Genomic DNA, 23,692 nt, shown 5'->3' with positions numbered 1-23,692 from the left:
GAGTATTCCAGATAGCCATCTGGGCTCTGCACAGTGGTCAATCTTGAACGCAGATTCCTGGCAATGCTTAAGGCAGCCTTTCCCAATCTGGTGCCCTTCACATGTTTTGGACTTCAACTCCCATCAGCCTGAGCCAGCATAGCCAATGTTTAGGAATGCTGAGAGTTGTAGTCTAAAACTTCTGGAGCTTGGGGAAGGTTGACCTAAGGAAACCTTAGTGGACAGAAGTTGGGGTTTTATTGCCTCCCCTCCCAAGGCTTTGAGTTCTTTTTCCACTGTTATATACCTTTCCTCTTCATCTATCCCAGATCTTGCCATTTGGTATTCCCAATTTTGCAAAAACAGAAAAAAAACAACCACCCAAGACCATTCTCAGCTGTAGCAATCAGCATAATTATGCAAACAACATTTATGGAAATGTTCATACTTACGTATGCATAACTTTAATTATTTTGGCACAGATCTCTGAATATGACTAGAGAGTACTAAATAACATAATTCAGAGGAAATGAGATGAGCAGAACATGTCCTCTGCTCACACGTATTTTTAGCAGTTATATTCACCTACTAAACTTGTGGCTTTTTCCCTAACTGGTAGAAAAACGAATTTGCTGACTTCTTTCCACATCTTACCTTGTTCTTCAACACATTGCTGTAACACGTTCTAATTAATATGGCATATGTCTGAATAACTGCTCTCGAGAAACACTCTTGTACATGATTTATTGTAGTGATTGTGTGTCTGGGATGCTGTGCTTGCGTGCCTATGTGTTGATTATGTGAGCCAACATCACGCTGACCTTGGGGTATTGGCAACCTCTACAAAGGCAGCATGACGTTTACTCTGGATTATTGCCACTTCGCTTAAGGAAATTTTCTGTTTCTGATGCAGAATCAACATTTGGCCTTGGATTCTGGAGACAGTAGATTTCACTGGTGGATGAGGTTTGATGTATTGCTGGTCTCATGACGGATAGTTGATTCCATTGTGCTCACATAGTAATAATAGTTTTCAGTACTTGTGCTGGGAATGTCAACAGAAGGCAGAATTGTGCTGATGCATTTGTATTGTGGACCATGAAAATTGCCTGCAAGGAAGTCGATTATGGCTAAACGTGAGAAGAAATGTCCTACTGATATAGGGTGATTGACAGTAGAACAGGACTATCTTGGGAGGTAGTGGGCTCTCTGTCACTGGAGCATAGACTGGATGATCATCTGTCAGGGATGCTATAGTTGCATCCTGCAATGTAGATCCTGTAGTGAGCAGGGGTTAGACTAGATGACCTCTAAAACATCTTCCAGCTTTTACGATTTTCCTTGGCTGCAGTAGCTTTGTAGGTTGGAAATGCTTTGGTTGTTTTTGATCTGACCCATTATAACTCTGGGGCTCTTGTTGTACCTCCTGATGCATTTGACAGTTTTTAAAGCTAGACACATTCTGAGATTCAGTGCAGGTGGGTGGGATGGGACCAGCTCTTGATCTGGTGTGACAACTGGCGTTGAAAACTATTGAATCCTGATCATTTCCATTTAGCCTCTTGCAGAAGTGACTTCTATAAGCTGTAGACCCAGTACATTGTTTGTTTGTTTGTTTGTTTTTGAAGTTATTTTGAATTTCTCTTCCTGAATTTTCTTCTGAGATACATTATATGTTCATTTGGGCTAAAGATTTATTTACTTAGCCTATAGAAAGAAAGTAGGTACTGAACAAAGAAAGCAAGTGGAGATTTATTTGTTATATTTGTATCTTGCCTTTCCTCTGAAGAGCTTCATACCCACAACTTTTCAAAAGTTTACCGTGAATTGCGAAATTTCTGGCTCAAATCTTATATATGCTATAAACTCACATAAACCTCAGCCCACCCACCCCCTCATGAAATATGGGGGTGATAATACCAACCTACTTTACAAAGTAGATGTAAAAGGTATTGAGATAATGTATGTGTGCAGTGCTTTGCTGTATCAGTGCCTGATATTAAAAATGGCTAAGTAGTAAAAGAGGAGTAGTAACTAGGGTGGAATGCTGAGGTACATGGTAATTCTTAAGAGGAGTTTTCAGATCAAGCCCAGCCCTGTGATAGACCTTGGATGAAATAAACAGTTATTACTCATGTGGGTTCAAATTAAAGCACTGATGCTGCAAGGCATAAAAATGCTAAATATCCTCTCAATACAACGTTTATTTAAGCACTCCTCATGTTCTGTTTGGGATAGTTACAGCTTTACATAAAACTGGGAAGACAAGAATAACTCATAATTAGCCTGTTGCCTTTCCCAGAATCGTTTAGGCCCAAATGTTTAATGTATGATATTTAAAGAAGCAGATAGGATAGCTAACTAAATCTGCAATGCTGCTCCTTCTCTAGCAGAGTGGCTTTCAATTTCTATAGTACATGGGATCCATCCCTGGAGAATCTAGTACTTCTTTTTTTAAATCCTTTTGTAGCCCTGGGATTTAATGAGGGCAACTTTCAGAGAAGAGAAGGGAAAGCAATATTTGCCTTTAAAGGTTGTTTCCAGGTCTGTCTTATGAATGGCTATGCAGAGGCCCAAGGTAATTTCCCACATGTGACACATTAGTTGGCAGCTGACTGTTGATTGCTTGAAATGAAGCAGAAGGAAAATATAAAATATAGGCCAAAGATGAATACAAGCAAGGTGGTTACTGGATATTAGTGGAGCTGGAATGAAAGTGGACAGATGTGTTTATCTGTGTGTGTGGTGGGCGGAGGCAAAAGGAAGAGGGATGCAGAGTACCCAGTGAGGCTGGAGTGAAGAGAGGATCAGCAGTTTGGGTTGAAGAAGGAGTGGAAAGAGGCTTGGGGTGCAAATCAAGATACAGTAACGCTTGGCAAATAAAGATGAATCATGTTGTCAAAGCAAGATATCCAGCCTGTCTTTTGCATCTTCCCATTTTGGGGGAAGTTTGGAGGGCAAAAATCAGACAGCGGTTAAGCTCCTCAGATTCAAATGCATCTGCATGGCTGATTTGTCTTTTCCCTTTTGGGTAGTTGAGCTTAATTTGATGTTATAAATTTTGCATTTTATAAGTTGTTGGTAAATCTTGCTTGCAAATTTATGAGCTCAAGGAATGCTATTAACTCTTTAGACTGGGATGGGCAACTTGTGGCATTTCAGAAGTTTTGACCTACAGTTCCCATTATTCTTAGCTAGTGGTGAAGGATGATGGGAGTTGTAGGCCAAAACGCCTAGAGGGCCACAAGTTGCCTACTCTGTTTTAGCTGAACGGTATGAAGATGCCATTTATCTTTTTCTTTTTTAAAAATTATTTTATTTTGTGTTTCAGGAATTCCTCTGTGGACTGCGGTGACACTCAGAGAAATCAGCGGGAAGAACTTCCAACAATCTAGGCCTTGCTTGTAGAAAAGGGCTGTGTTGCCCAGTGGGCAGCAGCCTTGGCTTGACCAGGAAGAATGAGAAAGAATGTGTCCTTTTTTCTGATGGTTCTCTTTGTGGTCGCAATAATGGGATACCCCTCCAGGCGCTCTGCTATGGATTTGGATGCCACGCCCCGTATGACAATTGTCTATAATGGTAAATGAGATTTCTGGCTTTCCCTGAATTAACATGAACGTCTTAGTTGGGCACATTTGCAATGTATATGAAGAAGAGTGATAATCCTATGTGCAAATATCATATATGCATATCCTTTATTTTCTTTGTGGATTTTAAGGACTTACTTACATGATTGTAGCCTGGCACAATTACTTATGATTAAAATTACAAAGTATCTCTTGGCACCTTTAAAGACTAACAAAGTTAGTATGGCGTAAGCTTTAGTATGTTGTAAGCTGCATTATGTATTGACAACCTCCCCTGGTACGTGCTTACACAAGAAGGGAATTGTAACCCAATTTTTTTGGGTAACTGTGTTTGCCACTAATTGCAAAACCCACACAATTCTGCCTCCCCAAAGTACTATCCTTGGTATTGTTTTCATGGTGCACCATACTGAAGGGGGAAGGGTGCGGGAAGAGACTTTTCTTAAACTAGGGGCTCTTGCACTGCTGTAAGCTACTTTAGCTTCAGGTTAACCTCTTGATGCAGTAAACAAATCCTAGCATGAAGCATGTTAAAGAGCAAACTCTGTAAACTGCCCTTCAAACATTGCTGTGTTGATGCTCCTGAATCGTGCTGGAAAGGTTGTTTTGAAACCTATAAGCAGGTTAGGAGTGGATGCTTATGGCATGCAAAGGAATTTGTGGCAAAGCTTCTGCAGTCTGTTCTCTTATTTGGAATTCTTATTTTGCCTCCTCTTAAATGGCAAAGAGATGTAGATTGGCCAGTTGGGATTCTAGGAGGCCAGTTTTTACCTGTCTGGTCTCTACCCAACCAGAGATTCCTACAGGGGAAGGCAGAATAGGCCTTTACTAGTCCTAGGCACACATAGTGAATTTGTCAAACAGGCAGCTTCTATGGTAGCTTCCATACTGGAAAGATCTGGTAGAGTTACTTGGAGATATTTGCTTTATAATTAAATACTAGAGTGATAAGGGCTTTGTAGTTTTGCACCTGTTCTGTCAGTTGTGTTGTGACTAAATGGTGATGGTAGCAAGGCAATCGTCTTTAAAGATTTACAGAAGATGATGTAGCCCTTTACAAGTGAGACAGAAGGGAGGGAAAGCTCAGTCTTATATAAATTCCTTTTAACTTCACTTGAAAAAGGGGGTTGCGATCTGGGCATTTCCTCCCCCTTCTTGATTTCTACTTTGAGGATTATTTTCTTTTTGAGCTGCATCCAAATGACGCATTGACTGCATGGTAATAAAACTCTCTTTGGTTTCTGGTATCAGATTTGGTGCCTCTCATGTGACATTCTGGTGGTTAAAATTGTGATTAGCTGCTAGGGATGGCCATACCGCCACACGTATGCTATTTGTCAACAGTGAGCCTTCTGAGACAAAAGTCAGGAGACTAGAAGTGGCTTTGTGCCGTCTGTCCATCTGTTTCTCCGCGTTTAACTTGAAGGTGGAAAATGAAAAAAAAAAAAAGCAAGACAAAAATACTGCACTCCTCAAAAAGGACAGATAGACATGCCACTGGTGGTTAGCATGAAGTAGATCAAGGTTGTTGAGCGTCTTTTAGCCCGTGGGCCAAATTCAGTTGTGAAGAAGCTCTCAAGGGTGGTCAATGGGACTGAAGGCAAAGGGGATAGGGTCAAATATACTGCTATATTTTAATTTAAAGTACTAACTGCCATTAACTAACCCTTAGGAAAAGCATTTCAACCTTTTAGAACGGGGAAAATGTGTCAAAGCCAGGCACACCAAAAGATAGGCAATCAGGGTGGGTGAGTAGGAGCAGGAACCACCTGGTGATGTGGTGGGGGAGGGTATATGGCCATCTGGCAAACCCTGGAGGGGCACATTTGGCCCCCGGGCTTGAGGTCTAACACCCTTGAGGTAGAGAATTTAACTAAACTGCCGATATTATGTAGCAAGCACACTACCCTGTTGCTGGGTGGCATTATGATGGCAGTGGTGCCCAGACATAGCTTTAGTTTGCGAGGTTCTTGTAACAACAGAGGAAGTATCACCTTTGAGAGGCCTCAGTCTGGCTCCTGACCTCCGGTTCTACCTTTCTTTCCTTGCCTTTCTATTATTGAAGCGGGATACAGGGAAAACCTGCTTTCTGAGAGCCGTGTGGGAGCTGCTGCTGATTATTACATGCCAGATTGGAGCTGTCAGCACTGCTGTCTTTCGCCTCAACATGCATGTCTGATTACATCAGCATCTTGGAGCAATCTCCTGTGCTCCAGTTTCCGGGAATCCTGAGGCATTACGAGCACATGATCACAAAGCACTTTCGTGAGTGCAGGAGAAGGGGGTCAAGAATTTCATTCTGTTTGCCTCTGTTACCTTGCACACAGATCTCCTGCCTTGGCTGCCTCCGGGTAGCTTCTGAATTCTAAAAACGTATTCGCCAATCCCGTCACCAGAGTTGCTTAGTAATGCTAAGGTTTTGTATAATCTGTGCTCCCTCTTCAATGGAAAAAAAATCAGATTTGTGGGAAGCACAAATATATGTGCTTAGAATAAAAAGCTTATATAATTCATTCTAATTGCAAGATTAGCATTCTAAGAGGCTAACCCTGATGAAGGTGCTGAATTCAGGATTTGGTTTATGAGCAGCCTATTTCAGACCATTTTGTATGCTTGTATTTCCCATGTTGTCAGCCTTCTCCTTCGGCACTTCCAAGATGATGTTGGCATGCAGACTCCTAGAATTAAAATGGTGCCATCTTGTCAAAGTTCTTGAAAGCGTTTTCCAGCCAATGCCAGAGAAGGCAGAGTCTGGCTAGGTTGTACTAGGAGAATGGAGGGTGGGGGTGTTACTGGAGTTTTGGACAAGTGCTGGAATAGTGGAAGAATTGTGAAAGTAGAGGGACTGGAGAGAGTAAATACGTGCCATGGAGTGGGATAAGGAAAGTTGCAAGGGGCAGACTCCAGTTCATTCCCTGGCCAATGCTGTGTGTACTTTCTGAGCTTCCAGCAGACCATTTGTGCACACATTCATATATTGCTGTGTTCTTTGATGGCTAATAGAGTGTTTGAACATTTTGAACAAGATGAACATTTTCTTTATTATTACGATTTTGGATACTAAATATAGTGTGTGTGTGTGCACGTTCTTGTGTGTGTAAGAATGTGTGTGATATAGAGCCCCATTTGCAGTGACAAATGCAGTTTTATAGCTCAGCTAGTATTGGTTGCAGCCATTGCTTTTTTCAGTTGTTGCTCGCTACCCATGATTTGTTTTATAAAAAGTTTAACTTCAATTTCCATGAGTAAATTATAACAGAATTCAGCTAGCTGTTAGTCTAAGGAGACAAATAGTTAAACTCACGACAAGGACCAAATGGCCAGAAGCTAAAATGACATGTGAACATTGAGAAAGATGGAGTTACTATAATGAACCATCAGTTCTTTCTGCTGGCAAATTCTCCATGTTCTAATGGCTTTTAGTTAGTATGGACCGTCCCTCTAAGGAGCTGCTCTGGATGAGGAGCAACCCCCTTTCCCACAAACAGCATCTCCTTAATCTGTGATTTCTATACTGAAGATTTTAAATGCTTGTTGCCCTGTCCTTCCTCTGATGGTCCCATTGCCCTTTCTCAGAGGATGTGGCAATTAAGGAAAGAATGAGTCATGTTTAGCATGTTTTGTCATGTCAGAAACTACTGAAAAGAATCCAGGGGGGCTGGAGTTCCCCATGAAGTGCCCCATTGGAGTGGCATGATTTTTGTGAACCGCCCAGAGAGCTTCGGCTATTGGGCAGTATAGAAATGTAATAAATAAATAAAATGATGCCTGTATCGTGCTGCAAATATTTTGCTGCCCCTTAGGCTCCGTTTGTATGTTACCAGAGTGGCACAGAAGGTACTTCTGACCAGCTGGGTTCCATGTTGTTCCAATAATTCCCATAAAGGGGAACCATAAAGGGGAACCATTTATTGGAGGTGTATAGGATCCAGTCATGCAGAGGCAAGCAGTCACACCAGTAAGTAAACACATGAGTTGAGTTGACCCTTAACGTTCTTGTGTTCCTAGCCATGGTCACCTGTACATCTAGGGGTGACCATATTACACCAGCTTTAAAATCACTACCCTGGCTGCCAATTAGTTTCCGGGCAAAGTACAAAGTGTTGGTTATTACCTTTAAAGCCCTACATGGTTTGTGTCCAAGTTACCTGCAGGATTGCCTTCTCCCATACAATCCGCCCCGCACACTCAGGTCCTCTGGGAAGAATTTACTCCAGTCAGCAAAAACTAGGCTGACAACCCTTACCCAGAGGACCTTCTCTTCTGCTGCTCCCAAACTGTGGAACGGCCTGTTGGGGGAGATTCGTCAACTTAACAGTTTTCTGGAATTTAAGAAAGCCATGAAGACTGATCTCCTCCAGCAGGCCTACCCAGTCGAATTTTAAGATGCCTTTTAATAATTTATGCTGGATTTTAATAATGTATTCGTTTTATATGTTTTTAATCAATTATATGTATTTTATGGTATTTTGTATTTGTGTTGTACCCTGCCTTGATCCAGTGGGAGAAGTGGGTAAGAAAATAATAATAATAATAATAATAATAATAATAATAATAATAATAATAATAATATTTCCCTGCTGTAACTACTTGTGGCTCTGCTAAGCCAGGCTGTTGGCTGTCCTTTAGATGGCTGCTGAAGAAAGTGCTTGTGTGCTGCAGTGGATGAGAGGGGCATGCCCTTCTGAGTGCTGCCTTGAAATTTGTGCTTCTGCTGCTTAGGAACAGCAGGGAAAGCAACTGAAGGTTAAAGCTGGGTGCTCTTTAGAAGGCAGGAAGCAGTAGGTGATAAGCAAGGGAAGCTACAGAAAAGGAATCCAGTGGGCCACAAAGTGCTTGTGATGAGCAAAAACCTTTCCTTACTGGGAGCCAGATACTGCAGAGAGTCACCAGGTCTAGGAGCTTGGGGTCTAGAATGGCAGAGGAGAGGGCTGCTAATGTTAATATTTTGCTCAAGGCTCCCCCAAGATGTGGTCTAGTAAGGGATCTTCTTATCACATTAACTGCTCTGCTCTGAAGCAGCTAAAATGTAAACTGTGTTCTGATCCTGGCAGTGCACTTCTGCCAGGATCAGAACACTTCTGGTCGTGTCCAGTGCGCTTCTGGGATTTCTGTGCAATAAAATGTTTTCCAAAGGAAATTGCTGCAAAAATAAAACAATATCTGAATTGCTAATCCAAATAAAGTGCTTAACACTGGAACACCCGGGAATGTTTAGCCAGTGCTTGGACATGAAATAAACATAACACTGGAAGCGACTGAACGAATAAACAACAAAAAGAAAGCCTGCTGACATTTTAGGATTAACTCCCAGACCATGTTTCCAGTCAGGTCCGTCTAGCTGCCTCCCCCGTTCCTTGGGTTCTAGATGTGTGTGTTATAAAATGTACATCTAGACCTATCCCAGGGTGCGGGGAAATTGCTCAACACCCTTCTTCCTCCCTGGCCAATCCCAGTTCAATCTCAAAGCTTTTCAAGGCTGCTTTTTTATTTTTTAAGCAATCTTGCAAAGACCTATCTAAGGAATGAGCTGACATGATTAAAAGGCTCAAGAAAGCCTGAATAAAGTGAGAAATGGTGATAAAGCAGGGGAGGTGGGGGAGTAGTGGTTATGTGAATGCTTCTGCCACGTCCCTCTGCTCACAAGCATACCAGTTCACGTGGATAGTCCAGAAAGACCAGGATCTCCCTAGGTTTGGCCGGTACAGGCAGCACTAAAACAGTTTGCTGGGACTAGGGCAGGATCTACACTACTGCTTTAAAGGACTTTATAACAGTTTTGACAACTGTTGGGGCCCAGGACACACTCCAGATGCAGTTGTCAAAACTGTTATAAAGGCACAGGATGGAGATGCTGTGAGTAGGTGGTTCTTGGGTCCGGGAATTAGGGAGTGGGCCTGTTCAAGGATGGGGCTGCACTACCCTAAAAGGAGGGGGTCAGGAGCTGTTTAGCCCCCAAGAGTCAGATTATTTTCTGACTCCTCCTCCAGCACTCAGATGGTATCAGGGGGCAGATCCTCTACCCCAGTGCTCCCCGCCCCCAAAGCCATGCCCCCTGACATCGTAGGATAGTTTCTCTTTGCAGGGAAGGGCACAGAGCAATCTCTCTCTCTCTCTGCACAGAGAAAAAGACAGTCCCCCTTAGTGGTAGTGAAAGGCAGTGCTTTTCTATCACTGGAGCAAGCTACAGGAGAGGTTTTGTGTGTGGTGGAGGGTTTCAAGGGGGTTGTTGATCTCCTCCACTATTTTTCAGTAAGTCTAGAATCTCTGTATTGACATGTACCTTGTCTAACACCACACATAGCTTTCATTGGCTGCCTCCATGAACAGTTGGGATCATTGGACTATAGCATAATAATAGCAAATTCGTTCTCCAAGTGTGCAGAATGGCATCATCCATATTTGGAGGAGAAGGTTTGCAGAAGTAGACAAAATGCTTAGAAGCCCCCTCCCTGTAAAAATGGCTCAACGAGGACTGAGCATGCTCAGTGGGCAGGGAATGGTGACTGAGCTGTTTGGGCGGCAGAGGTGGTGGGAAGAATGGAGTATCCTGGGAAAGAAGATGGCTGGTTAGAATCCTGAATGCTGCAACAGTTCGTTGTAGTTACAGGTTCCATATGTATAGACGTATAAAGAATTCCAAAGTTCTATTTTCTCTGCAAATAGTGGTAAAGGAAGAAATAAGGGAACCTTCAAGGGTTCTTTTTGGTAGTCTTAAAAAGGGGGGGTTGAAATGAGAGGCTCAGCTCACTCTAAGTAGTGTGTAGTTATCCCTCCCTGCACCACCACCACCACCACCACCCCGATTTCCAGCCTGCTGCCTTTTGTGTAACCAGAGGAGTAGCCAAGGCCCCTGGGTGCAAGAAGGGAACATGGGGGGCCTTGCAGCTGGTACCGGAGCTGTGTGTAGGATTTGGCAGTCGGCCCTCAGGACTTTCTCAGCGACATTTCCCACAAAGCATCGCTAATTGCATTATGGTAGTTTGGCAGCCCGGCTGAGAAGACCAGAGTCTGTACCTTGTCGAGGTGGCATGAGGATTAGTGAGTTTAACATTTTGCAAATGTTATCTAAATGCCAAGTAGAACAGAAGAAATTGGTCTCTCTCTGGGGAAAGATTTTTTTTACAATTAGAATCTGAGCTGCACCTTACCTTGACACTCATGCTATTTATGCTAGGTGCAATGTTAGTTTTCTTTCTTGGGAACAAAAAGTTGGTTTTGAAATGATGCGTGTGTGAGGAGTAGGTTGTGATTGTTAGGATTGTATGGTTCAGGAATTGAGCTGTCAGGATCAGGCCAAAGATGTTTGCCGCCTGAGGTAAGGGACAAGATAGCAACCTGCACGCCACTCCCTGCATTCTAACATAAAGAAGTTGATTGGTCTGCATGCCTGGAATAATGGAAGTAGCATTGAAGGAGGCAGGACTTTAGAAGTATAAGTTTTGTTATTGGATCTGCTACTCTCTTCTTGACACTGAGAGCCAAGGTGAAGTAGTGGTTAGGACTGGGACATGGGAGACCTGGGATCTGAACCCCACTCAGCCATGAAGCTCACTGGGTGTCTTTGGGCCAGTCACTGTTTCTCAGCCTAAACTACCTCACAGGGCTGTTGTGATAACAAAATAGAGAGGAGGATAATGTACACCGCTTTGGAGTCCTTGGAAGAAAGAAGGCGGGATATAGATGTAACAGATACATGAATTTTGAACTGGCTCTGACAACTCTAGATTCCAATTGGTGCAATCCTGTGCCTGACTGCTTAGAAGTAAGCCCCATTGGTTATTTTTTCAATGAGGCTTTCTTCTAAGTAAGTGTGACTAGGATTAAAGCCTGTGTTTCAACAACTGTGTACACAAGTTGAACGTGATGGAACCTGCCTTTTCTATGTTCAACAACCAAACTATGAAAACCTTGTAGCAAAGCTTAAGAGAAGCACAAAGTGTACAGCTGCTCCTGGAGGAAGTAAAAAATCAGCTAGCTGTTTTTGGAGATGGCTTTCTTTGCTGTGGGCATGGTCATCGTTCCTCAGAACAGAACTCGCATGACTACAGCCAGGAAGAAATGAAGTAGTCCAACATAATGGGAATGTCTGCCATTTTCATCAAAGCTACCATAGGTTGCATTGATCTTTGAGCTGGTTTCTGATGGTCATGGCACCCAGAGGACTGACTTCTAGCAGGGCTGGACAATGTAGACATTGTTTTGTGAAATATAATTACAAAGGCAAGATTCTACATAAAATGTATTTGCATACTTTATGTCCTTCTGAATTGTGAAAATGTGGCGCAGTGGATATTATTACAACTTGGATGTGGAGGGACCCTTTTCCAATTCCTGCTTAGCTTCGAAGCAAATTCTGTAGGGCTATCTCAAGTTTATCTCGCTGCGTTAAGCCTATTCTGGCACTCAAATGAACATGTGTGTGTTTAACGTGGGGAGAGGTGCGCATTGAACAGCCCCTTGTGCACCAAGTCCACTTTTGGCCTGTGTGGATTAAGCATGACGATCTGAAGGGAAGATCCTAAGTGATAGGCACAAAGGTCAGTAGTGGAGCTGGTACACATGGTAGAAGAGCCTTCAGCGTGGTAGCCCCCCTCCTATGGAATTCCCTGCCTCTGGAGGTCAGGCAGGAGCCAACTTGGTGTTCCTTTCTGCACCTCCTGAAAACATCATTATTCCAGGAAGCCTTTCCTTAATGACCAGCCACGGTTCACTGTACATTTTGCGTCTTTTAAAATCTATTTTAAAGTGTTTATTCTTGTTTTATTTTATTTTATCTTGCACACCACTCCAAAATTTTGAATGGGGAGCGGTATATAAACATTGCAAATAAATAAATAATAATAAAATAAATATTGGGAGTGGGGCTTGCATGCACACTGCTCCCCCCACTTTCCACTTTAAGCCTACATTTGTTCACCTGAACACATGAATAAGGCTTGACTTTACCTCACAAAATGGTTATTGGCATTTATAAAGAACTATAAGCACTTTGTATCATAATGCAGGTTGAATTTTACTGGTGATGAAGGCCAAATTTTGTGACAGAAATTCACTTGGCTAACAAAACCACATTTTGCTACTGAGTTCTAAATGCTTGTATCAATGGAGGCCATTTCAAAATTGCTGAATTCAAAGTAAATATAGCTAATGTGTGATGAACTGAACTGAAATTTTCTGGTACCCGAGGCTCTGAAGGAATAGGTTCGCAGTTTGAGGGTGTTCCTGGATCCATCACTGTCGATGGAGGCTCAAGTGACCTCTGTGACTATGAGTATGGTATGCCAACTGTGCCACTTAAGATTGGATTAATGTAATGTGCTCTATGTGGGGCTGCCTTTAGGACTGATTCGGAAGCTTCACTTAGTGCAGAATACAGTGGCTAGGTTACTACCGGGGTGCCTTATTACACACATACATGCACTTGTGCTAAGAGATCTACACTGGTTGCCAGTCTGCCCTGAACTAGGTTTCAGGTGTTGGTATTAGTATACAGAACCCTATACAATTCAGGGCCAGGTTACCTCAAGAAATGTCTGCCCCTATCATCTAGGGTCTATACCAACCTCCAAAGTCACTGCAATCTTCAGGGAAGGCCCTGTTGTCCATGCTGTGGCCTACAGATTTATGTTTAGTGACGAGATGGAGAAAGGACTTCTCTACGTTGGTACCTGCCCTGTGGAATGATCTTCCCTCTCTCAGGCCTTAACACTTGTAGGTTTTTCAATGTTTTTTTTATATCTTTTTTCTTTGGCTTCCCCCCAGCCCTGATCTGTTTTTGAATGAGTCTCCAACATCATACTATTTATTGTATTGTTTTTATTGTATTGGTTTGTAAACTGCTTTGGAATCTGAGCAAGTGAGAGGTGGTATACAAATATTGCTAATAAATAAACGAGATCTTGTGGGGTAGGGAAGCATATTTGTAGGCTACACATCTGTCTGTATATTTTTAAAATGACTTTTTGTGTGTGATGCTGCTTGCTACACTTCAATTTATCTACAAATCCCTTGGTCTGACTTCTGGATTTTTATTTTTATTTTGTATTTGCTACATTTATGCAGGCTCGGTTCTCAGCTCCAAAAGCTATATCCGTTTTGTTTCCTGGATTTTTACTTTTGTTCCTCACATTGAATAAGTGTAGTGCTCCTTTTTTGCCTGCTGTTTTGCCTCCAGAACCAATGTGGCTAGAGGAGTCCTTTCCCGTCTTGAGTTTTGGGAAGGAATGTAGAGTTGGGCCGGTTCCCTTCCATGTCTGATGTGGTTTGACAGCTCCTTTGTAGGTCTTTGCCTGACAGATCTCACAGGAGGAGGATAAATGGCTTTAGCTGGTCGCTGAATGATGGATTTTAGCAGCTGGAACTTCATCCATCCATGAACAAGACACGATGCAGGCTCTCCTGAGAGCTAAATGAGCGATTGAAAATTAATATTGTTTGAATTGAACTCTTTAGGCCTTTCAGTTAAATCCATAATGGAGGCAGCAATTACAATTGGATCTACAGCAGCAGCATGTCAGCATGGCAAAGAGCCTCTGTTACTGTTTCACAGTGGTGTTGGCAGGTGAGCAGTATGTGGGTAACTTCTCTGAGTTGTGCATTTCTGCTGGCGTTCAACATTATTATTATTATTATTATTATTATTAATATTTATTTATATAGCACCATCAATGTACATGGTGCTGTACAGATAACACAGTAAATAGCCAGACCCTGCCGCATAGGCTTACAATCTAATAAGTTGTAGTAAACAATAAAGAGGGAACACTAGGGCTACATTTTGGTAGATGGAAATACTTGTACTTCCCTTCTCACAGTGTACTAAGTGTATGATTTATTATTTATTTATTTGTTTATTTATTTATTTCATTTATTTCCTGCCTTTTTTCCTCCAAGGAACTCAGTGCAATGTACATAATCCTCCTCCTCTCCATTTTATTCTCAAAACAACAACCCTATGAGGTAGGTTTGGCTGAAAGTCTGTGACTGGCCCAAAGTCATCCAGTGGTTTCCCGTGGCTGAATGGGGACTAGAACCTGGATCTCCCGACTCCCGGTCCAACACTTTAGCCACTACACCACACTGGCTCTATGATTTCTGAGTGTGGTGTTCTCTGTTACCCCAAGAGCATTCACTTCACACACATACTCACCTGAAACCACCAATACGGCTCAACACAATAGTGCCACCACAAGATGTAGTGATGGTCACCAGTTTGGATGGCTTTAAAAGGGGGTTGGATAAATTACTGGAGGAGAAGGCTATCAAGGGCTACTAGTCCTGATGTCTATGAGCTACTTCCACTATCAGAGGCAGTAAGCCTATATACACCAGTTGCTGGGGAACATGGGTAGGAGATTGTTACTGCACCTGTGTCCTGCTTGTGGCTTCCTAGTTGACAGCTGGTTGGCCACTGTGTGAGCAGAGTGCTGGACTAGATGAACCATTGGTTTGATCCAGCATGGCTCTTTTTGTGTTCTTATGCAGCACAAGTCTAACTTGACCTAGCCCTACAGAGTTTGCTTTATAACTAAGCAGGAATTTGGGAATGGGTCTCCTTGCACCCAAATTTAACACTTTGTCCACTGTGCCACATGTAAAGTAGGGAGGTATGCGCACATGAGCCCTGCCCCCCACCCCAAGTTCCTGTGCCCATCAGCTGCACTTCCAGCCTTTGTGGATTCAGCATGAAGATCTCAAGAGGAATTCATTAATTCAGCATTCTGTGTGGCAGGAGTCTGCTGAAAAAAGGAAGATCCAATTTCCCCTCAGGCTGATCCTGAAGAGAGGGATGTCTGTCTACACAAAATGGGAAAATGTGCCTCATCAGCTGATTTGCCTCTCAGTGTATACAGCCTTAATATAGGAGGTGTTATAGGCATATAGGCGTTTACTGAGAGGCTAAGCAAGCCTTCTCCAACCTGGTGCCCTCCAGATGTACTCCTACTTGCAACATTCTGGACCATTGGCCAGTCTAGCTGGAACTCATGGGACTTGAACTCCAAAACATCTCGGGGGCACCAGGTTGGGGAAGGCCAGGCTAAGCTATTTTGAACCCCTCTCCTGTATATTTGCTGTAGGAAGAAGGATGATTGGAAACTTTGTGTGTCTTTGGTTAATTCACACAGCAAACCTATAGGAGCAGTCTGAAATGGTAGCTGTAAAAAGATGTCACAGATGTTCTTGTGCAAAGACAGAGGGCTCTCATGAAATTCTTTGTGGTGGGCAGTTTCTGCCCTCAGCTTCTCTTCTGGATGAAGCTTTAGAGGTCTCAAATATCTGAAACAACCTGTTATAGGGTTTCAAAATAAGTTTCTTACCTCAGGGGTTTTCACCCTTTTTTCACCTTGCAATTTTGAAATTCTTTTTCAAGGTAGCTTGTGTGTGCATATGCATTTGTTTGAATGATGACTCCCCCCACCCCACGCACAATAGTTCAAATATTCTGTTATTCCTTCGGCTTCTCCCCCAAAAAGATATGAACAAAGTTATGAACAAGCTTCTACCTCCCATCTCCATTATATTTCTACAGTGACCAAACTATAGCTGCAGAAGAGAAATTAGAAAAGAAATTAGTACTAGTACTATTGCTCAATGTAGAAATAAAAATGAGCAATTATACAAGTCTACCACACCCTTTCTAATTCAATGGGAGAGATTTTGGATGTATTTACACATGTTGGATCAGTCTTGTGAATTCATCAACACAACCCAGATAGTGCTATCATTTTTATTACTCTTATAGTGTTGGGAGATAGGCTAAGAGATAGGATTTCTATCCAGTCTTAACGCTTTGTAACTGAGTAGCAATTGAATGGATTAAGCCCAAGTCACTGCATTGTGTTGACTCACTGGGTCAGTTCGCACAACATGACAGTCCATCATGGCAGCTGGCACATTAAATTATAACCCACAAAGGGCAGTCATGATGTCCGAAAGAGGTCACTATGCTCCCAAAAGACTTTTAAAAATGGGTTGACCTTGGATGTGCTCCAGAGGTATTGGCTACAACTCCCAAAAATCCCAGCCAGTATGGCCTTAGTGTTTAGTCCCACACATCTGAAGGGGACCAGGTAGGGGAAGACTGTACTGTCTCATGGTCTGAAGCATTCCAAATATGTGCAAACAATCCTATTGGAAAAGTCAACTTGTATCAACATCAGTCTGGAAAAAGTGACATGTGAATCTGTGCTTAATCTGGCTAGACAGGAAGGGCTCAGATTCTTAATAGATGGAGCACCAGTGATAAATAAGTCTTCATTGGTATATGAGAAATGAGATGGTTTGGACTTCAACTCCCATAAGCCCCAGCCAGCATGGCCAAGGGTGAGGAATCTTGGGAGTTGTTCAAACATCTGGAGGACACCAGGGTAGGAGGGGGGGCTGCTCTAGAAAGTACCTCCCAACCAATCCAAGACAAAATAATTCTTTTAGTATTGGGAGTGTGGGGCTTTTGGTGCCGGAAGGAAGAGCAAATAACTACAGCAGCAATACAGTAGGTGTAGAGCAGCCTTCCCCAATCTGGTGCTCTCCAGATGTTTTTTACTTGGATTCCTAGCAACTTTAGCCAGCATGGCCAATGGTCAGAATTCTGGTAGTTGTTGTCTAAAACCCCTGGAGTACACCAGGTTGGGGAAGGCTGGGGTAGACTTAGCATCATGAGAAGGTGTTGGGCTATAGTGTTGTTGCCATTTTAGGTGTTTTGCGTTCATTGTGTTTTGATGTTTTAATAAGCTGCTCTGTTATTATTATTATTATTATTATTATTATTATTATTATTATTTATTTATATAGCACCATCAATGTGTGAGTACTGATTGGCACTCGGTTTTAGAACACAGACAATACAGCTGGGGTCCTTCTCCTCTCAAAATGCTGGAACAGTGTATTTTTTGCGGGCGACATAGTCATAGTGCAGCCCATAAGGAGCTGTCCATTTTTATAAAAGCTAGAGAAACAGTTTACCGCATTATCTCAGAGTGGCAGAAATTTGAGGAGGAGTAAAGGACCTCTTCTGTGTCTGGAGGAGACTCAAAAAATCATGTCCATGGAAGACCAACTTGGTGCTACTGAGTGGCTTGGGAAGGAGAGGCAGCTGTTAATACCATATTGTTCCCTGACTCAGTGATGTGATTCATGTTATGTGAATGATGTTGCCCTGCAACCCCATGCTGTAAGGCATTGAGCTGTTTTAAATCTCTCCAGCATGATTACTGGGCAACAGCTCTGGGGTGAGGCTGTCTTGGCAGACCAGTAAATAACAGAAGATTTTGCTACAGGAATGATGGATGGATGCAGCATGCTTGCTGAGGATACACTGACAAACAGCTGTCATTATATATAGTGTTTGGCCACTGCTTATTGTTAAGACTTAGTGCTTGGGAAAACTACCGTGATAAACTTCAAGCCTGGGTTGGAGCCTTCAGCATAGACAGCTGCACAGTGAGAAAACTTTGCTGCCAGGTTCCCTTGGGGTCTGGGCAGAGCCCAATTTCTTCACTTTCTTCATGATCTTTTAAGACTGCTTCATTTAGGCTGGCTTCTGATGGTTTGAGCCTAAGGCAATGAGAAGTGGGGCTCTTCTCTTTTTTCCTAGCCCTTTTTTATTTTATATTTTACTGGATTTCATGCACCAGTTCATGAAAAACCTTGTTACTTACCTCAAGTCTTTAGGACATATAGGGTATTAGAAATACAAATTAATGCAATTCTCTAGTAAGGTTAAGGTTGCAATCCTGTGCATACTTACCTGGGAGTAAGCCCCTACTGAAAACAAGCAACAAAGACTCTTCTAGAACTCTATGACTGACAGCATAATCATTTGCATGTTTACTCTGAATTAACTCCTATTGTATTTAATGGGTCTTACTTCCAATAAATATGCATAGGACTTCAGCCATACTTTTTGTGGTCTAGAGTACCGTGAATGCTTATTTAGGAGTAAGCCCCACTGAATTATGGTGGGACTTCTAAATCAACATGCATGAGACTTGTTCAGGAAGGATTGTAGTATTGCTGGTTTACAGGCCTGCTCTTGATGCTTTATGGCATGATATTTTGATTTGGATACATAATAAATGTCAATCATCTTTCTGTGAGTGGTAGAAGGAGATGATTTTATAAAAATTCTGGATCTTCCTGACGTTTTGTATGACTGCAACAGTGGAGAACACCCCAGTACAGCAAGAGAGCATTGTTGAATGTGTTCCCCCCCTTTATGTTCTTAAAATGACAAACCACTTTTTATTATAAATTTCCTTTCTCCCTTCCTTAGCTGCAAAATGGATGTAGAGAGAATGCGAGAGTAGGGAGGAGTAGTAGCAATGGAAAAATCCATATCTAAGAGGTGAAATGAAAATTCCTTGTTTTCCACTCAAGATTCTTTCTATTTCTGCAGCCTAATTTACAAAGGGGGAAAAGAATTGGTGGTGTTGCTGTTGCAGTTGCTGAAATATTGGGAGTTGGAAACCCTTGATTATCCTCTGGAGGGATTTGTGGCGTCTTCTCTTAGCGTATACAAAGTTGCCCTAAATCAGCTTGAGAAGATGCTCACTCAATTCGGAATTAATGCTGCCAGAGTGCCAAACTATGGTTCTGCACTTGGGAGCTGTAGGTTTGCATGCATTACCTCCTCCCATCTCAAGCGTGGATTCCCTCCCCTTTCTTGTTTGCTTTAACCATAGTTTGTGGTGACATCCAAATTCAGCAAGCTATGGTCTAAAGTACTTGCGATCTAGGAGGGGCATGAATCAACATTGGGCTCTTAGGTACAGCTGCTTTTTGGAAAGATCTCCCAGTATCCATGATTGGATCTCCCACTATCATATGTAGTTTGGCCTCATGGTTACCACTAACAAGGATTGCCTCAAAAGTATGATTTGCAAACCCACTTCACACAATAGTTTCAGACTATAGTTTGGAGGCAATCCTGGGTAAGTATAACTATAGCTTTCCTGATTTGGATGTCATGGCAAATTATAGTTACAGGAAAAACAGAAATCCGAGGAGTGAAATCAGCCTGCCTGAGCAATGTGAGAAGGGAGCCCACTTGACATTGCTAATAATCAAACCAGGATCTGTCAGCATAATGTCAGAACTGAGCCACTTGGTAGCATTCCCCAACCTGGTGCCCTCCACATTATTTGAACTTCAGCTCCCAACAGACCTAGCCAACGTGGCTAATGGTCAGGAATTCTGGGAGCTGTAGTTCAAATTTATCGGAGGCCACCAGACTAGGGAAGGATGTTGTAGAGGATTATTATGAACAGCAACTTGCCTGTTGCTGTTCATAATAATCATAATAATCTGCTGTACTACCCGACAAATGCATAACAATGAGGATGTGCTATGTACACCTCTCCTGTTGGCCAAGATTAATTTGCATTAACATTTTCACTCCTGAGAGTGCGCTGCATTAAAATGACTTTCTATGTCTATGTAATTGCTTACATGTATTGTCTGTCAAAAGTTGCACTTACATTTTGGTTGCAAGAAGAACCACCACCGAAGACCTGGTATAGGATTTCACTTGTTAGGATATGCTAGCAGAGATTAGTCTAATAAAAAGAAATTGCCTAGCCTGTTTTTCACATCCTGCTTTCTGCAACCTGAATATCAGTAACTATCTACTAAAAATTCCACTGTGCAGAAAGCTTTGCATATGCAGGAACTCATTAAAACACACAGTATTCTTTTATGGAAGCCTCCAGTATGAAGTTCATTTGTTTGTCTGCATGCTTCTCTTTCTCTCTGAATTTCAAATAAAGACAAATGCCCAATTAACCTGGTACATAAAATCCAAACTGGGAAGAACTAACAGTGCGAGACAGTCTGTTTCCTGAAATGTTGGTCTCATTGCCATGAAAAGAAGTGGAATTCCATGTTTTTGGGACTCTGGCATCATCTTCCATGGATTGATTTCCCCCCAAGAAAACAGAACCACCCTCTCCTCTTTTAAAGCATCTAGTCTTTCCCCCTGTAAAACAAACAAATAGCCCCGTGGAAGCCAAAAGTGGTCATTCCAGGGGGCTTGTTCCAATGCACCCCCTTTCCTGCTGTCTGCTTTGACAAATGGTTCCCCTTGAATTGGAAGTACTAGCAGGCCATGCAAGAAAAGAGCATTCAGAGATTATTTGAAGTCTACGTTGGCTTATAAGGTTCTGTGCCGTGTGTGTGTGTGTGTGTGTGTGTGTGTGTGAGAGAGAGAGAGAGAGAGAGAGAGAGAGAGAGAGAGAGAGAGAGAGTGGGTGGAGGGATACCCACATTTAAATTGCCTGTTTGATGTAGCAGAGCATTTGTGTAGTTGTAACTGTATAGGTAGACTGTCAGTCCCAAAAACATGTAGTTCAGCTGCAGCTGGAGGGCCACAGCTTCCCTATCTCTGAGCTATCCTTTAACGGCTATGGAAATCAGTGTGCAAGTGGGAAATAGAAGTAAGCGTACAAGACTACTATTACTGATGCAGACCTCCCGCCCTTGCTTCGCTGAACATCTTAACTTGCACAATCCTCTGAAATGCTAAGTAGAAGCTGACACCCTGGGGTTCAATAGCATGTATTTCCTGGAATTAGCAGAGTGGAGGAAAAGGCAGCACAGTCTAAAGGAGACAGAGGGGAGAGCTGAAGACAATGCAGTAAACTGTACAAAAAAAACAATAATCCCCCCACCATGCCCCAAAAGAGCAGAATGGCATTTTCTGATCTACTGAAATTTAGCTGAGGCTAGAATCCAAGGGGGCTCAGGAAGACCCCTTCCAGTTAAAAGGAGCAAGCTTGGTATTCAAACGTAACTCTCTTTTCTGCTGTGCTGGATCACCCTCTGAGCACAAGGGAATTTATATTGGTCAGTGTGCTATAATCCTCTGACCTTACCCAAACATAAGACTGATTAAATCTCAAGATGAGAGAGGCAGAGGCTGAGGAGAACAAATGGGAGAAATAGTTCAAGATGCACTGCTAGGATTGAGTGTACGGCATGGCTGTCATACCAGAATACTTCGTCACAATAAGATGGGCAAAACACTATTAGATTCCCATCTAGTCCAAGAATGATGCTTGCAAGCTGGAGGTTGCCACAGAAAAAGCTCCCGGCAGAGAAGAGATTATTTTCCTTTCAGTCTTGGGCTGTGATTGGAGAGGCCAAAAGGCCATGAAACCAGTTTGACAGGAGACTGCAGTGGACGGGGTAATCAGTCCTGCCACTAATCATACAAATATGAGGAAATACTAGAAAGGTTTTGCCTGGAAATTTACACTAATGAACACGGTTCCTCATCGAAAACACTTCATTGGAAACTGCTTAGCATGAGTGTGTGTGTGTGTGGGGGAGAGATTCGAGAGTTGATTTAATGCAACATAGAAATAATGCAGTAGATCAGGAATAGACGAGTGATAAGCAGTGATAATAGAATCCTGCCCCATTGTCCCAGCTGTAAATAGATGCCAGAGATTTGGTGAATGGAGTGTGAGGTTGCCAGTTGTGGGAAATAGTGGGGAATAGTACATCATCACAACATAGGAAATAGTCATGGCTTTGGGGTCAAATGATGGAGCTGTATAGTGGATATAGAGAGAACAAAATTTGGCAGCTACCCATGGTAATATATTTCTCGTGCAGTATATATTGTAAATTGCCAATGATATTGGGCTACATCCAGATTAAGCGTCAAAGTAGGTATGTTGCTAACTGTGTAATTACCAACTATGTCTGATTTATTTTTAAATTTAATAATAAGTATGGGAGATCCCAATTTTACTCTGAACCACAGCATGGCGGTAGGGAGGTTTAACGCTTTCCCAAATGAGAACTCAGTGAACCCCATCTACCCAACACACACACACACACACACACACACACTGCAATTAGTCTTGGGGGTGGGTGGGTGTGAAGCTTCCTTTGGTGACAATTGGAGTCCCTCCCTTAAAGCAAAGTGCAATGTGGGGGGGGGGATGATTTTCATCAGGATCACAGCTGAGGAGAGAAAAGTTAAACCTCCCCTCCCTTTGCAATAAAGTCCCGATGAAAAGCAGGCTGCTGGGCACCTAATAATTACATTTTTAAAACCCTGACATAGTTGCTAATGTCGCATTTTGGACCATGTTAGCTTTACTTGAAAAGATAACCATGGCTTAAGTTCCATTGATTTCAATGGGAGCCAAGTGTTACTAACTTTGTCTGGATACAACCTATCATGCCTCTGACTGCAGGTGTCTAAGAAGGGATGCTACAGGGCCTGATTCAGAGGGATGGGCAGGGCCGGATGCCAAGGAGGCCTCTCTTGATTGTTTTTAGTGTGCTATTTTCAGCCAGTTCCAATGTGACATTTTGGATTTACCAGTGAGCTCTAGAAGTGAATCTCATGTGTGCTGTTATGTAAATATGTTCTGTCCAAATGGGGGACACACAACTTGCTTCATGTTTTATCTTATGAGCGAAGGCTAGATTTATGGATCGCTCTAGTCTAGTGCATACAATTGTTTATCAGCAAATTGTGTATGCGCTGCATTCTGACAACAAGATTTTACATGGACTTGCCTACCGGCATTCACACTCTGAGCCATTTTGTGGATGCAAAATATTACATCAAACCTTGCAGCATCTCACTTCCATAAGCAATAGATTTTGTTCTGGCAGTTAAACGAAGGGCTGAATCTCTGCTCTGTTTTACTGGAGAAGGCAACCCTCTTAACCCCTTTTCATGTTCTGGGACTGTTCTCTAAAAAGCTGCTTTTACCAACCACACTGCATTGCCCTAGGTAATCTCTGAATCACTTTGATCTTCCTTCTCAGTATGCCAGGAGCTTTTAACTTGCCCTCCAGCCATGTTCTTCCTTTGCTGCTGGCAGAGGGCAGAGTGTTTGCTTTTTTGCACAAGGCCTGCCTCTCTTCTTACATTAAGGAAACCATCCAGCCCCAAGGCTCAGAGAGGAGGTGTGCATATACCTCTGAGTTTTACAGGCTGATTGTTCACATCAGAAGAAGAATGACATTGAGCATCACGGCTGATGGATCTCAGTGCAGGACTGTGTGCAGAAAGGCAGCTGCTTTTGTCCATGCATAAACAAAGAATGGATCAAGTCATTTTGCTATTTCAGCTCCTGTTACTGAGAGTGTGTGAGTTTGGGAAC

The 23,692-nt window shown here is 42.6% G+C and overlaps 1 protein-coding gene across 2 annotated transcripts in view; it reads left to right on the top strand.

Moving 5' to 3' along the window:
• The window catches only part of SEMA4G (semaphorin 4G), a 105,133-nt gene that overhangs the window by 44,015 nt on the left and 37,426 nt on the right, over nt 1-23,692 (top strand). For both annotated transcript variants that reach the window (XM_063132554.1, XM_063132555.1), the window contains one exon: nt 3,311-3,558. In XM_063132554.1, the coding sequence (XP_062988624.1) occupies nt 3,438-3,558 (121 nt within the window). In that variant the 5' untranslated portion in view covers nt 3,311-3,437. The remainder of the gene's footprint in view (nt 1-3,310; nt 3,559-23,692) is intronic.

The sequence above is a fragment of the Elgaria multicarinata genome, chromosome 8 (assembly GCF_023053635.1).
Source record: "Elgaria multicarinata webbii isolate HBS135686 ecotype San Diego chromosome 8, rElgMul1.1.pri, whole genome shotgun sequence".
In the NCBI taxonomy this organism is placed as follows: domain Eukaryota; kingdom Metazoa; phylum Chordata; class Lepidosauria; order Squamata; family Anguidae; genus Elgaria; species Elgaria multicarinata.
The sequence above is the reverse complement of the archived record's forward strand: the minus strand, read 5'-3'. Positions and strand labels throughout refer to the sequence as shown.